The sequence below is a fragment of the Syngnathoides biaculeatus genome, chromosome 11 (assembly GCF_019802595.1).
Source record: "Syngnathoides biaculeatus isolate LvHL_M chromosome 11, ASM1980259v1, whole genome shotgun sequence".
NCBI lineage: Eukaryota > Metazoa > Chordata > Actinopteri > Syngnathiformes > Syngnathidae > Syngnathoides > Syngnathoides biaculeatus.
The window spans coordinates 2,915,393-2,930,894 of NC_084650.1; the positions used below are offsets into that span (position 1 = coordinate 2,915,393).

General features: G+C 42.7%; 2 protein-coding genes and 1 long non-coding RNA gene across 9 annotated transcripts in view; 2 read left to right on the forward strand and 1 right to left on the reverse strand.

Moving 5' to 3' along the window:
• Positions 1-539: 539 nt before the first annotated feature.
• Positions 540-9,594, forward strand: rom1b (retinal outer segment membrane protein 1b). 7 transcript variants are annotated; one of them, XM_061834196.1, is made up of 6 exons: positions 569-1,978; positions 2,047-2,907; positions 3,879-4,121; positions 4,300-4,487; positions 5,553-5,799; positions 6,902-9,594. In XM_061834196.1, exons 2-6 carry the CDS (start codon positions 2,758-2,760, stop codon positions 7,127-7,129), a joined length of 1,056 nt encoding a protein of 351 aa, XP_061690180.1. In that variant the 5' UTR covers positions 569-1,978; positions 2,047-2,757; the 3' UTR covers positions 7,130-9,594. The 7 variants fall into 7 exon arrangements, with proteins under 7 accessions (XP_061690182.1, XP_061690185.1, XP_061690181.1 ...); XM_061834198.1 differs by lacking the exon at positions 2,047-2,907 and having other exon boundaries at positions 540-631; XM_061834201.1 differs by having other exon boundaries at positions 560-2,907; positions 5,553-5,858; positions 6,902-7,055.
• On the reverse strand, positions 3,964-5,559 carry LOC133508331 (uncharacterized). Its single transcript, XR_009797035.1, has 3 exons — positions 4,804-5,559; positions 4,257-4,400; positions 3,964-4,103 (listed from the first exon to the last, which is right to left on the reverse strand). It is a non-coding gene; the product is annotated as an uncharacterized LOC133508331 (long non-coding RNA).
• A 912-nt stretch (positions 9,595-10,506) lies between the features above and the next one.
• ccdc88b (coiled-coil domain containing 88B) overlaps positions 10,507-15,502 on the forward strand; it is a 69,684-nt gene continuing 64,688 nt past the window's right edge. The window contains exon 1 of the mRNA XM_061834781.1: positions 10,507-10,675. Within this exon, the coding sequence (XP_061690765.1) occupies positions 10,616-10,675 (60 nt within the window). The 5' untranslated portion in view covers positions 10,507-10,615. The remainder of the gene's footprint in view (positions 10,676-15,502) is intronic.

Below are 15,502 nucleotides of genomic sequence, written 5' to 3' on the forward strand. Positions count from 1 at the left end.
GTCGTAAATACCGATCATAATCTAATCCAATTGATCCCCCTCCATACACGATGGAGCGGTCACATGCATCTTACACACTACGCAGTCGCTAACATGGCAGTTTGACCAGTTCAAATACTGATTAGGAACAACATACCAATAAATATGTGAATGTGTGTCATGAACGGGGCTCGAGGGTGGACCCAAATGCACGACTCCAGAGACAAGCAGACAGTGCAGAGGAAACCTTTATTCGGTCCAAGGTCTGGGATCAGGCAGACAGTCAAAGCAATCAGAAGTAATAGTACGGCAGGCTTACGAGGGTGGTCGGTGGACAGGCGTGGGTCGGTGCACGGAGAGCAGAAGTCAGGCAAACAGGAGTGCAGGAACGAGGAATCAAGGACGACGATATGGCAGAGGACAAGGCGTCCCCCAAGTCCTATATATACTGGGAGGCATCAGCTGGAACAAGGTGCAGGTGTGCTCTGGCTAATTGGCTGGCCGCACCCAGCCTGGGCAGGAAGCCAGGAGCATGACAATGTGCTCTCGTATGTGCCACAAATGGTGATAGGTTGTAAATAATATTTTGTTTAGGAGTAAGCTTTTGTTCTGTTCCCAGATAAAGGGACGATGGTAGCATGCTTGTCTCATGGTTTGTTGTTTCCTGTACAACATGATAGAATTTCTTTATATCACTTTTCTAACAGGGGCGACACATTGGTGCAGTTGGTTAGAGCTTTGGCCTCACAGTTCTGAGAACTGGGTTTCAAATCCTGGCCCTGCCTGTGTGGAGCTTGCATGTTCTCGTCTCTGCGTGGGTTTTCTCCTCCCACATCTCAAAAACATGCATTGTAGGTTGATTGAAGACTCTAAATTGGCCATAAATGGGAATTTAAGTGCAAATGATTGTTTCTGTGTGCTCTGTGATTGGCTGTGACCAGTTCAGGGTTTGCCCTGGCTCTTGCCCAAGGTTAGCCCGGATAGGCTCAGGACACCGGCGACCCTTGTGAAGATAAGTGGTACAGAAAATGGATGGCTGGAACTTTTCAAATATACTGTATGTGCCAGGACTTTTAATATTATTTCACAATATCAGTTTTGATATAGTACTCAGGCAGCACGGTGACTCAGCTGGTAAAGCGTTGGTCTCACAGTTCTGAGGACCAGGGTTCGATCCCGGCCCTGCCTGTGTGGAGTTTGCATGTTCTTCCCATCCTGCGTGGGTTTTCTCCGGGCACTCCGGTTTCCTCCCACATCCCAAAAACATGCAATATTAATTGCACACTCTAAATTGCCCCAAGGTGTGATTGTGAGTGTGGATGTTGTCTCTCTCCATGTGCCCTGCGATTGGCTGGCAACCAGTTCAGGGTGTACCCCGCCTCCTGACCGTTAACAGCTGGGATAGGCTCCAGAACTCCCCGCGACCCTCGTGAGGATAAGTGGCAAAAAGAAAATGGATGGATGGATGTAGTACTCATGGCAATTAACAAACTATATTGGTGTTATATTTGTGAGACTTTTTCACTTAATTTAATCAGAATCATTATTTATTCCTGCATATTCTACAGAATTTGTCTTATTTTGGGTTGCAAGTGAGCCAGAGCCTATTTTATCTGAGTTTGGTAGAGAGTTGGGGTGTGTGACTATTTCCAACATGTGGAAAAGAGTTCTCCTATTAGGTCTGTTCTTAAGTGGCCAAAAAAAAACAACAACACTTTTTTCATACCAGTATACCAATGAAAATGGCCCATTATCACTGAAAAGCTCAATGGATGACAGAACTGTTAAATCAGATCTTTTGGGATATATTAGTCACATTTTACTTGACCTTGTGCTTTTCCCTATATCACTGTAAATTGATGATGATTGTAAAGGCCCATGAGTAGCAAGACTCCTACAAAAGTGACATTCTGGGGCCCAAAGGAGTATACTGTATTTCCAGGTGGTCCTAAATGCCCCCACCTCCTATGGCACATAAGTTCCAGCCATGTTTCTGCAGGTTGCTTGAGCACCCACAGCATATGATATGAATGTCAGGTAACTAAAGCTGTCATAACATTCAAATAGTCCCTCCCTTTCAATATGTCCATCAGAACAAGTTTGCTGATCAGACATTGGCCTGCTTTCCCATTGGCCCCTGGAACCTAATAGGATCCCAAGGACTCTGTTGTGGGGATTAGAGTTCCAAACTCTCCACTTTGCCCAGTCTCTGTGTCCGCCAACCATGGGCGCATCAGTTTAGGGGGGCACTGCACATGCAAATACCCACCAAGACGGCGTCAAACAACAAGATCACATCAAGAGGAGGAAATATTTGATTCCACCTTGGAGGGTTGCAGTGCAGAGTGAATGATCACCGAGTGGAAAACGGGTCATCTCCAGCAAAAGGAATAACTCTTTTCTCCAAAATTTGTCAATTTGATGTATTTAATTTCTTGGCTTACACACACATCTTTCTTTTGATCAAATTCATGATCAATGTGAATTTGTGCTTTTGGATTATCATCTCATATTTTGTCCTTCGGCATTCCAGGGATCTGTATCCTTATCCCTTTCACCTGGAACAACTTAGATGAGCTCAACCTATTAATTACTCACCAGTGTAGGCCTGCTTTGACTGCTGCATGACTACACAACCTCTGAGTGTCTTGCAGCTGGCCCCATCTGGACTCGCAGACCATTCCTGAGTTCAACTCTCAGCCTCCTTACCCTTAACTTCCATTCCTGGTCCTCTTTGATTTGGTGTTTGGAGCTGAGCAGTGTGCAGTAAAAGGAGCCATGGCGCTGCTGAAGATGAAATTCACCCAGCATAGGCGAGTGCGTCTGGCTCAGGGCCTGTGGCTCTTGTCCTGGATGGCCGTGCTGTGTGGGTCCTTCGTCTTTTCTCTGGGTGTCTACCTTAAAATTGAGCTGCTTCGTAGATCTGAGGTAAGGCTGCACACCATAAATGCATGTTAACTAACTTAAACCAGGACCCAAGACTGCATGCCAGCCAATCACAGGGCACATAGAGACAAACAACCATTCAAACGCACATTCACACCTATGGACAATTTAGAGTTGCAAATCAAACTATTGTGCATGTTTTTGGGATGTGGGAGCAAACCAAAGTACCTGAAGAAAACCAACTCAAGTACAGGGAGAACATGGAAACAAGATTGAGCCCGTATCAGAACCTGCCACCTACCATACAGTATTTTATATTTTCTAAATGCACACTAACTTTTTTCCCCTAAATGTTGCTTTTGGCCCAAGCGACCATTATTACTGTAACAAATAACGTGAAGGGGATGACCTCAACAACCCAATGCGACCTCACTGATGTCCTGTGGACTGATATTGATTGCAAGTATTGATAAGCAGCTGACTCCACGGTACAGCTCCAGGCCATTAACATGCACCCTCTGCGATATTACTGATCATCAGTGGGACGAGGGCCATTGTTATTGTTTAGTTGCGAAGCAAAGAGTTATTGATTTGCAGTGGAGCTGCTTCAGAAGTAGGATTGATTGATGTGCGAAGAATGCTGCATGACAACAAGACTTGCTTCCTAAGTATGAGCAACCAACAAGAATATCGATTCACAGCGTGGTTGGAAAGTTGTACAGCTCCATATCATTCTAATTTGATTTTGCTCAGTATGACCCACTCAATAAAACCCTTTTTTTTTTTTTTTGATGGACAGTATATTAAGCATTGATAAAAACTACGAATAGTTCACGCTTCAGCATGAGAATTATAGACGGTAGCAGCTTTGGGTTGTTATGTTTTTAAAAGTGCAAAGTACCAGAAAAGAGGAATGTGCAATTCCAGTCCAAATGAATTTGTTAAGGCAGAAGAAATGTGTCTTTTCTTGTTGGACTACTCGTTACCTTTCACTATGTTCTTTCCTTGTCGAGGTGATGGAGAACACAGAGATCCACGTGGTTCCCAACATCCTGATGTTGGTGGGCCTGGCCTCCATCGGTACTAACTGGGTGGCCGGCCGGGCGTGCCAGGACTCTATGGACCCGAGCCGCTTTCCACGCTGGAAGTTTCTCTTGCTGGGCTGGTATGCTGTGGCCGCACTCCTCTGTTGCTTGCTCATCGCAGTGGTGGTGCTCAGTTACGCCCTGCAGGGACGCCTGGAAGAATCTCTGAAGGTGGGTATCGCATTTAACTGGCAAAACCTTAGATATATTTGGATAAATTAACGGGACCCAAATATTTTCAGGAAATCTCCCTTTACATAGATAATTATGAATTCTGTTAGGTACATTTAAAAAGGGGTTTTATACATTTAAGTACCCGTTCTTCAAGGCAACATCTCCCTCCTTTCAGGTTGGTTTGAGGAATGGGATCCGCTTCTACAAGGACACTGACGTTCCGGGCCGCTGTTTCCAGAAAGAAACCATCGATCGTCTGCAGATGGAGTTCCGTTGCTGTGGAAACACCAACTTCAGGGATTGGTTTGAGGTGCAGTGGGTCAGCAACAGATACCTGGACTACACCTCCAAGGATATCAAGGAGTGAGTGCGTGATGATGCACTCATGAACAGGATGAGACAAAAGAGTTGTTTCAAGGGAGAGATCAAAGCTTAGATTTTGATTTGTATGAGCAGCATCCAAAATGTAAAAAAAAAAAAAAAAAGATGATAACTGCACAGGAGTGGCATAGTTGAAGTGATTTATTGTTAAAGGGAAGAATTATAGGCAAACATTCATGCTGGTCTAGGATGTAAGTATTGCAAGTAAGCAGGTGCACCATAAAGTACCTTTAGTCATCAAGAAAATCTAACAGAATAATGAAACATTGATCTTTAATTATACGATCTGCACGCTTACCAGTACAATGAGAAGTGTCTTAAAATAAAAGAAGACGCTGATGTTTTCAGTGACATTAGTACTCCCATTTGTAGTATTAATCCTTTCTTCAGTACAGACTGAAACAGTGGGTAGGAAAAAAAATACATTGGTTGGTTGTTTCATTTATTAAGACAAACATGCACAAAATCTGCTTGTCTTCACAATTAATAGATGACGTTACCATTGAAATATCAATCACACTTCTGAGATATGGAGGGTGTAACAGTGCTAGAAAACTCGACAAATGTGGAATCTGCAGTGGCAATGTCACTTTAAACCCAGGAAACATTCCAGACTTAAATTCACCTTTTTGCTCATGGAATAAGATGGAAACAAAATAATTGCAAGTTCTCAAAACATTACTTTACAATGAGCAATTTAATTGGAACTGCGCTGGAGCCTTTTCTTCTTCCCTTGCCTGCGTGGGTTTTCTCCGGGCACTCCGGTTTCCTCCCACATTCCAAAAACATGCAACATTGGACACTCTAAATTGCCCCTAGGTGTGATTGTGAGTGCGAGTGTTCTCTGTCTCCATGTGCCCTGCGATTGGCTGGCAACCAGTTTAGGGTGTACCCCCCTTCCTGCCCGATGACAGCTGGGATAGGCTAGATAGGTTAAATTAGAATATTGACTCGTGAAAGCTTTGAACTTGTTTCGTGACTTTTAGTTTCTTAGAAAACGTAATGAAAATAAAATGCAATGCATGCCCCTCCCCCTTCCATCCACAGTCGTATCCGCAGCAACATAGATGGACGCTACCTGCTGGATGGCGTCCCGTTCAGCTGCTGTAATCCCGCTTCCCCTCGGCCATGCCTCCAGTACCACCTGACAGACAACAGCGCTCACTACAACTACGACTTCCAGAATGAGGAGCTCAACCTGTACAACCGCGGCTGCAGGCAGGCTCTGATCGACTACTACATGGACCTGATGAATTCAACTGGTCCTGGCGTACTATCAGTCATCCTGATACAGGTGGATCGCATTTTCACGACGCAGCTGACGAAAGCCCTATTGCGTAGGATGTTAAACAAGTAACGTGTGCCTCAATACTTTTATTAGCAAAAGTCGACTGAGCTGTCTCAGTGAGACATTCTTGAACCCTTGGTAAATAATTTAAACAACATTATCTTATATAAATGAGCACCTCACATTCCCACTCAGTGACAGTGTAAATGGTTGTCTGTCTTTTTGTGCCCTGTGATTGTGTAGCAACCAGTTCAGGGTGTAGTCTACATCATATAAGCTCTGATTCTGAAAAGGATAAGTTTATTAAAAAATTGATGCATTTTATATGAACAATATGCGTACTTGCTGTAGGTTCAACACAAAAGCTATGTCGAAAATTCTGTCTCAGTTTTGATTATCATTGTCAGAGATGTATTAACTGGATGATTTGGCAATTATTGCAACTGTAGTTTGGGTTAGCTTTGGTTATTTTTTTCCACATAGAAATTGTAGCAACGGGCCCCAGTCAATGTGTTCCAGTGCAGTACGACACAACAAACTACAACTCCTGTATTAATAGATATATTGTTGAGTTGATATCTCAGTTTGACAGTTACTATCCATCCATCCATCCATCCATCCATCCATCCATCCATCCATCCATTATCCAAGCCGCTTTTCCTCACAAGGCTCCCGGGAGAGCCGGTGCCTATCCTATTCTTATCCTAGCTTTGGGTGGAAGGCGTACTACACCCTGAACTGGTTGCCAGTCAGTCGCAGGGTAGATATCAACACCATCAATGAGCGGGAAATGATCTCATGCTGCCCGCACCAAGGTCAGACATGTGTACCACTCCACCATCAGTGACTCTAGTTACCATACAGGATCTCATTTTATTGCACATGTTTACAACACGCAGCTCAAAGAGTCAAAATGTACACATTCATGGCAATGGAAAATACTTGTTTAAGTTATGCAGTTCTCGTGTTAGAATGCATGGTTCCTTGTTTACTTTTATTTTCATATAACTGGCAGGACACATGTTTGAAGATACTGTACATACCTCATGCGGACACATGCTGACTGTTCGGGTCACTGTTCCTATTCCTTCTGCCTTCCTATTTCCAGATGTCAGTCCTGTTGAGCCTGCGTTACCTTCAGACTTCGGTGGAAGGGGCCATGGCTCAGGAGCAGCCGGAAGGTGTCAGTGAGGGATTTCTTCTGGAAAAGGGAGTGAAGGAGACCTTGGAGGAAGCCAAAGTCAAAATCTTGCTCATGCTGAAGTTTGGCCAGGTCGACCCTGATGCAGCCGAGGGCTCCCCTGACGCTGAAAAGGCCCCGCCATCTTCCAGCTAGAAGATAATTGAATAACACATGAAAGCGGAATAATGCTGGAAATTGGGGGTCATGTCGAAGTTTTCTTGGTTGGGGGGGATTTACCTGGTGGCAGGTAGAACGCCTCTTGGTTTTCAAATAAGGCTTGATTATTGCTCCACCAAAACAACAGCCAAAACATTATAACCCAAATGGAAGGACGTCAGGAACGTGTGACCATCAGAAGTTCTATTTATCAAATGTGTAGTACTTTTTGTTCTAACCGTTTTAAAACAATTTAGCTCACATTTTGACCTTGATTTTAACCCGATAGTGTATAAATAATCTCTCAGCATTAGAGTTTTTACTGAACAGCAATGAAATGCTTTGGAAGCTGTTTGAAAGTGGCAATGCACATATAGCCTATTAAAGGTAGATTTTTAACTGCTTTTTAGTGTATGCTTCTATTTGTACAAGAAACCACAGGAAAGAAAAAAAACTGTGGGTTCTCTGAGTGTAGTAGGATTTTGTGCGTGCATGTATTATTGGGTGTGTCATGTGTGCATGTGCGTGAGAGACTTTCGTGACCTATATGAAGCCTGTCATCTTGTCAAAGCAGCTCAGAAACAATCAGATAATCTCAGGTGTACTTTGTCCAAGAAGTGCTACACAGGCACTATCTGCACACACACTAAAGCATATTCTGTCATCCAGCAACAAACAGTGTTGGACTTCACAATTTATGAATTTTATTTTATCTTTCAAAAACTTTAATATTGAAAAGCAAAACAGTTTTTAATGCAAATGGTCAATATCATGACTACAATTGTGGGGTTCTTTCTCCTGAAATATAACTTATAACAAGTTTTTTTTTAAATTTAATTTACACAGATAAACTTACTTTCAGTGGCTGAAAAAGTTTGATTATTAAAAAAAAAGAAAGAAAACAGATGCTGGAATTTATGAAAAAAGCAGAGCTGTTAATATTTAAATGAGTTAACTACAATTAACTACATATTCACTCCAAACAAATGAACTGAATACAAAACATCAAATGTGAATACAATCTATCCATTTTCTTAGCTGCTGATCCTCACAAGGGTCACAGGTGTTCTGGAGCATACCCCAGCTGTCAACGGGCAGAAGGCGGAGGCACCCTGAACAGGTTGCCAGCCAATCGCTGGGCACATCGAGACAGACAGCCGCACACACAATCACACCTCGGGACACTTTAGAGTGTCCAATTAATGTCGCATGTCTTCGCGATGTGGGAGGAAACCGGCACGCCCGGAGAAAACCCACACAAGCACAGGGAGAACATGCAAAGCTCCACACAGGCAGGGAAGGGATTGGAAACCTCAATCCTCAGAATTGTGAAGCAGATGCTCTTACCACTCATTCACTGTGCCGCTGAAATGCGAATACATAAGAAACAGTGTGTTTGTTGCATTCTACACAATGTAGAAAACCACCGTACGATACCATGTTGACCTAATGACAAATGTGCACAATTAAGACAATATTTCTTTTTATGACAAACCAAAAAAGTAAATGCTCTGTGAAAAGTTTAAAATGGCACAGTTGACATTCTTCAAAAATCTGTCTTCTTTTCCTTTCGGATTGTCCCGTTAGGGGTGGCCACAGCGTGTCATCTTTTACCATCTAAGCCTATCTCGTGCATCCTCCTCTCTAACACCACTGTCCTCATGTCCTCCCTCACAACATCCATCAACCTTTTCTTTGGTCTTCCTCTCGCTCTTTTGCCTGGCTGCTCCATCCTCAGCACCCTTCTACCAATATAGTCACTCTCTCACCTCTGAACATGTCCAAACCATCGAAGAAGTCTGCTCTCTCCAACTTTGGCTGTCCCTCTAATGAGCTCATTTCTAACCCTAACTTGCTCACTCCAAGCGAGAGCCTCAATATCATCATTTCTGCTACCTCCAGTTCTGCTTCCTGTTATTTCTTCAGTGCCACCGTCTCTAATCCACACATCCTGGCCGGCCTCACCACTGTTTTATAAACTTTGCTATTCATTCTAGCGGAGAGTCTTCTGTTATATAGAAGACCAGAAACTTTCCGCCAACTGTTCCACCCCGCTTGGACCCGTTTCTTCAATTCTTTACCATACTCTTCATTGCTCTATATTGTTGACCCCAAGTATTTCTTCAAAAATCAATCTTATTTTATATTTTCAAAAGCTTAAGTATGTGATTGCACAAAAAAATTGGTCAAAAGGTGACGCTTCAAAATCATATTTACAAAACTACTATCACGTTTGCAGAATGGCATATGATCACCTTCCTGGTGAGGTGTTCCGGGCACATCTCACCAGAAAGAGACCCCAGGGATGATCGAGGACACGCTGGAGAAACTCCATCTCTTGGCTGGCCTGGGATCGCCTTGGGATCCCTCCGGAAGAGCTGGATGAAGAGGCTGGGGAAAGAGAAGTCTGGGCATCTCTGCGAAAGTTACGGCGCCCGCGACCCGACCTGGAAAAGTCGTAGAAGTTATGGATGGATGATTCCAGATCAGTTGAAGCTGTTGTAGATACAAAGGGTGAAGCGGTGTCACATTGACCCCAATAAAAGGTGAATGAGATACCACTTATGTCCAGAAAGTCAAAAGCAGGTGAGCAAAATACTTTTGCCAATATTGTGTATTAATGAAGTCACGCCTCATTAAAGCCTTCTTCATATTTTGTTGTTTAAACTGCTGTACTTTAAAGAGACAATGCCTCTTTCTTGTCTTTATGACATAATGTTGCCACAATGTATGTCTATATAGATCAGAGACCTCAAGTAATAGTGAACAGAATTCAAAGAGAGAAGAGTTGATGTGTTAAAAGTCTTCAAGGGTTCTTTCGGTCTGAATAAAAACGGACTTAAATATTAAACAATGAAAAGGAACCACAGATTTTTTTTTACCACTAGAGAGCGCTAACGTACAGTGTGCAAATGCCACTTGACGGGCAAGCAACAACAGTAGAAATATTATTCAGTCCAAACTGATATTGGGTCCCTTGAAACACCCTATATAAACCAAATTATTTAATTCTTATTCTTGTTATTATTGAACTTCTACATAATGTCTGATAGTATGGAGACACAATGTTGATACAGAAGACTAATATGACAATGACAACAAATCAAAAAGCATGATAAAGTTTTGTTCTTGATGTTTTTGCACACATTAGGAAATGAAGCCTGATCATGGGATGTCAGCACATGATTTGTCAAATGACATACGTTGTCACCTGAGTGTCAGTGGAATAAAAAACGGCAGCTTCATAAATGCAACATGAGCCTTTTGACAATTGCGGTGGAGTTTTGCAATGAAACTGGGCGTCACAGTCAGACAGGAAGAGACGGTGAGGAGGAGGAGGAGGAGGAGGGATGGGAAGGTCCTCACAAATGTCAAAGCACTTCACTTGACAGAAGATGGGCTACACTACATTAAAGCACTGATATTATTTGTTCATCAACTACCCGACCGCTGTAGTGTCTCTCATCTATTGTGCCCAATACAATGGAGTCGAGTATGATGGAGATAATAGAAGAATTCATGGAGAGTGCATTGGTGCAATGGGTATGTCATTTAATGTTTATCATTCTCGTCGGAGAGAAAAAGGTCATCGCTTTTTATTTTTTTGGTAACAGAAGAAAGTGTAAAAGGCTCACTCGCCTTAAATACATTATTTTTATTAACTAGTTAATTAAAGGACAACATTGAAGGCTACTACTGCAAATAGATCCGTTTATTGTGTGCAGCAAAACAAACATCCGACTTCCCCATTTGAAACTTCCTTTGCCGATTCATAACTGTTTTTTTCCATCTCAGCTTGAGCACTTCCGTGGCTTAGGCCGGCTTCTTCTTCTAAAAAAATAAATAAATAAATCCGTTGCTCCTATTAAAACTAAAACAATCTTGAGATGACCTAGAACACCATGGACGAGCACAATGACGGCAAAGATCTCTTAATCAAAATGTAGGAAGCAGAATGTGAGTGGAGAAAAACTGAACTCCAAACTAACCGTGACCTCTACAAAGTCTTTGTAACTCTAACTAAGAGTTAGTTTGGGCTAGACAGCTTTTCTGAAACAACCAGTAAGAACTTCAATTCACCAGAGTAAGTATCAACACAAATCAGCAAAATGATTCTACATCTGAAGCCACCGAGGGAAAACTCGATTACCATGTCAGAATCTGATACAGTTGACCCAAAAAAAAAAAAAAAAAAAAACTGTAGGGAAAACTGTTCAGCAGCTGGAATCATCAACGAGCTGTCTTGACTCAGTACCATCTGGCTTTCTCTAAACCTTTGTAAAGTCTGTAATAGCTGATTTGCAGCAAATAACAAATTGCTCACTTCAGTCAGGTGAGTTGTCTAAACCTTTTAAAGTACTGCACCTGCCATTAAGCCTCTTCTAAAAAATAGAATGCTGGACGCTTTCATGATAGCAAGCTACAGACCCATTTCAAATTTTCCTGTCATAGCCAAGATTGTTGAGAAATGTATTTTTTAATCAACTCAGGAATTTCTTGAACTTAAAAGGGCTCTTTGACAAATTTCAATCAGGTTTCCGAACTCATCACAGCACAGAATCTGCTCTTTTCAAAGTAGTAAATGATATAAGGTTGAATACTGACTCAGAAAAGGTCTTGTTGGAGCTCAGTGCAGCTTTTGATTCATTCATCCATCCATCCATTCTATGAGCCGCTTATCCTCAATAGGATCACATGAGTGCTGGAGCCTGTCCTAGCTACCATTGGGCAAGAGGCGGGGTACACACTGAACTGGTCGCTAGCCAATCACAGGGCACATGTAGAGAGACAACAGTCAGTCTCACAATCACACCAAAGGGCAATTTAGAGTCTTGAATGAATGCATGTTTAGAGTGTCCAATTAATGTTGCATGTTTTTGGGAGGTGACTGGAAACCGGAGTGCCCAGAGGAAACCCACACAGGCACAGGGAGAACATGCTAACTCCACACAGGCGAGGCTGGGATTTGAACCCCACTGCTCAGAACTGTGAGCTGAATAGTCCGTCAATTGAAACATAGAGACATTGCGAGAACCGTGATGGAGTAATCAGGTCTGATGGTAATCTGCCATTGACTGATCTTTGGTGTTTTTGACAATTGTGCAAAGGATGCAGAGTCCTTTAGAGGAGTCCATTTTGAGAAGTTTGAGAGCCTAATAGACCAAGACTCCCTTGACCATTGTGCAAAGGGCGTCAAGACTTCAAGGAATGTAATGTATGCTTTTTGAAGTTACTCGTCTTGCAATAATCTTGGATAATGTCAATTGTGCACGTGTTGCAGATATTCCTCAGTCGATTGTTGAAGTGGTGCAGATGCTATTCAGGTGCGAGAGGCTAGTATTGGTCAACAAGAGATATGCAGATGGTGTAGCATGGTGAGACTACTACAGAGAGTGGACAAGTAATAGATAATACTGAATATACCATAATATCCGGCCTACAAGCCACGACTTTTTCCACACGCTTTCCCTTACCCTGCGGTTTATGCAGTGATGCGGCACTAGTGTTAGCGCACCTGGGTATAAGGCTCAGTACACAGAAAGAGTTTAACGCTAGCGCTGCGCTAATGATAGCCCCGCGCTAACGCTAGCTCCGCGCTAATGCTAACGCCGCGCTAACGATAGCCCCGCGCTAACGCTAGTGCCACGCTAGCATTAAACTCTTTCTGTGTACCGAGGTTTATAACCAGGTGCGCTCTGTAGGCCGGGAATTACGGAAATAATAATTGCCCTGTCAGAATGTTACAATAAACTCTGGAAGTATGTTGCAGTTGAATTCTAAATTTCCCATTGAAGAAGTTCATTGCGAGGGGGAACAAGCTGTTGGAGTGCCTGCTAGTTTTGGTTTGCATTGCTCGGTAAGCGCCTACTCGGGGGAAGAAGTTGGAAGAGTAGGTGTCCAGATTCTGAAGTGTCTGAGAGGATTTTCTCTGCTCATCTTTCTTCAAGTCCTCGAGGGTGGGAAGGGGGGTACCAACAATCCTAAAAGCAGTTTTAGTTGTCTGTTGCAGCCAGAGTTTGTCCTTTTTTGTGGCAGCACCACACCAGATTGTGATGGAGGTAAACAGTGATCTCTAGATTATTCCTTTTTAGTCAAGGCCAACTGTTGAAGTATAAACCTTTTTGGTCATCTAGAACATGATATGCATGTTTCTTTTACCTGAAGTTGTACTTCAGCAGGGTTGAGGTCCCGCTTTTTGTTCTTTGGGCTTTCACATCAAAATTAATAAAATTAGAGATGAAATAAAAGGAGTGTAAAATAGTTAAAAGTCTCTTGAAATTTTCTATGCCTCTGTCCATTTCTCCGTTTTCCTCTCTCTTTGTTGAACATGCGTCCAAAAGTAATGTTAGTGATTCTGATGTCTTACACCACCTTATTTTGTATATATACAGTATTTACAAAATGCCACGCTAGTAGCCACATAATGTTTTGACTGTTGCCAAAATGCCAAGTGTTGTGGTTAATTATGCACCAACCAGTCATGGATTTCACAAACACTGGCATTACCATTGTCTATGTCTGTTGGCCTGATGCTGCAACGTTTTGGGCTTGCAGCTGGTACTCTGCACTGCATGAAGTGATAAGTGAACCAGGGGGAAGAAGAGGGACGGGCACAATTTTCACAAGAACAAAAAAAAATGCCTGTCAGGTATCAAAGCACATTTGAAGGACATTGATTACAGAGAGAATAAAAAAAATGTGAATGAAGAAAAATACTGTATTTTGGGTGAAAAGCCACTTTTATCATTGAGTGCAAAAAAAAAAAAAAAAAGAAGAGCTGGTGCTTGAGCCCCATTGGACATTTATCTGTGTATGTGCCTGATGGTTAGTGTTCCTGATGATGGGCCACAGGTCATATTCTTAATTGTGCCTGCAGCTTGTAGACACTGTGCATCTTCCTTGAGCGGGTTTAGCCAATGCACTTACTCACCAACAAGGGAGCTGTCACCCTGAGTCATGTGCTGTGTGACATTTACCACCTTGTTTACCCTCAAGGCCTCAAGCACAGCGCCTCACCTCGGATGCCCAGCCACGTCCGGCCTGTGTCTCTGTTTATCAACAGTGCGGGTGGGAATAAACTTCACTAAGCAAACGTTTGCATTGGCAGGCCTTTTTAGCAGAGCTTAAAACATCGGCTCTGGCCCCTTTTGGATGCTTGTCACCGTGAGGCGCTTTATAAGTGTGAGCACCAAGTCCCACCTGTCCACACAGTTGTAAGCGGCGTCTGTGAAAAGGCTCCCCCATTTACGTTCTTGTCGCTGTCAGGTGTCATTTCCTGATTGCTCACTGAGCTCCATCAGGACCAAAACCTCCGGCTTCAAAGCTTCACATTCATTTCAGTTGGAAAGCATGGTTTGAAATGCAAGTGTCTTGTGTGACAAAGGTTGTCACGGAACCGATTCAACTTGTAACTAAATGTACCCTCTTAAAAAGATCCTAAACCCGCACGGAGAATCAGTCACAGAATCCATGATTTTCTTGTTTACAATCAAAACTGACCCAGCATATGACTAATGCCAAAGATCAAAGTAGCCCACTTCAAAAACATAAATGACACTATGCATCTGTAAATCCCTCCCATCTCATCTTCTAATATCTGAGAAGCGATTGCTGACAAACTAATCTATCCCAGTTAACTTTGGGGTAGAGGAGGATGGTGGGGTACAACATGGACTAGTTGGCAGCCAAATGCAGGGCACATACAGTATACTGAAAACAGCTCCGGACAATTTATTAGATTATCCATTCATCCATTTTCTTAGCCGCTTATCCTCCCAAGGGTTATGGGAGTGCTGGAGCCAATCTCAGCTGTCATCGGGCAGGAGGTAGGGTACATCCTGAACTGGTTGCCTGCCAATCGCAGGGCACAAGAAGACAGACAGCAGTTGCACTCACACCTCGGGGCAATTTCCAACCCAGCTGATCCACCGAGCTGCCCCGCTATATTATTTAACTAAAAATACATGTTTTTGAGATGGGTGTGGGAGGAGCCTGGTCCACTCGGAGAAAACCAAGAACATGCAATTTCTGCACATGAAGGCTAGAACTGACATTTAAATCCAAATCCCAGAACTATGAGAAAATGTGCTCCCATTCGGTTCAAAGCACCCTTAAATTCCAACCAACAAGCATTTACAGAACATATTGCATGTATACACAATAGGATGGTAGTACAAAACAAAAAAACTGACTATTGTGAAACAAAAAAATCCGTTGTTTTTTTATGGATTGTATGACAGTATTTTCTGATTTAGACTTTCTTACATTCTTTTCCATGATTGCACCAGTCCTTTGTCTATGAGCAACTTATTTCCTTGTTTGTGTTGGCAAGCGTAATACGTAACAATAAACTGAATTCTGATTCTCTTG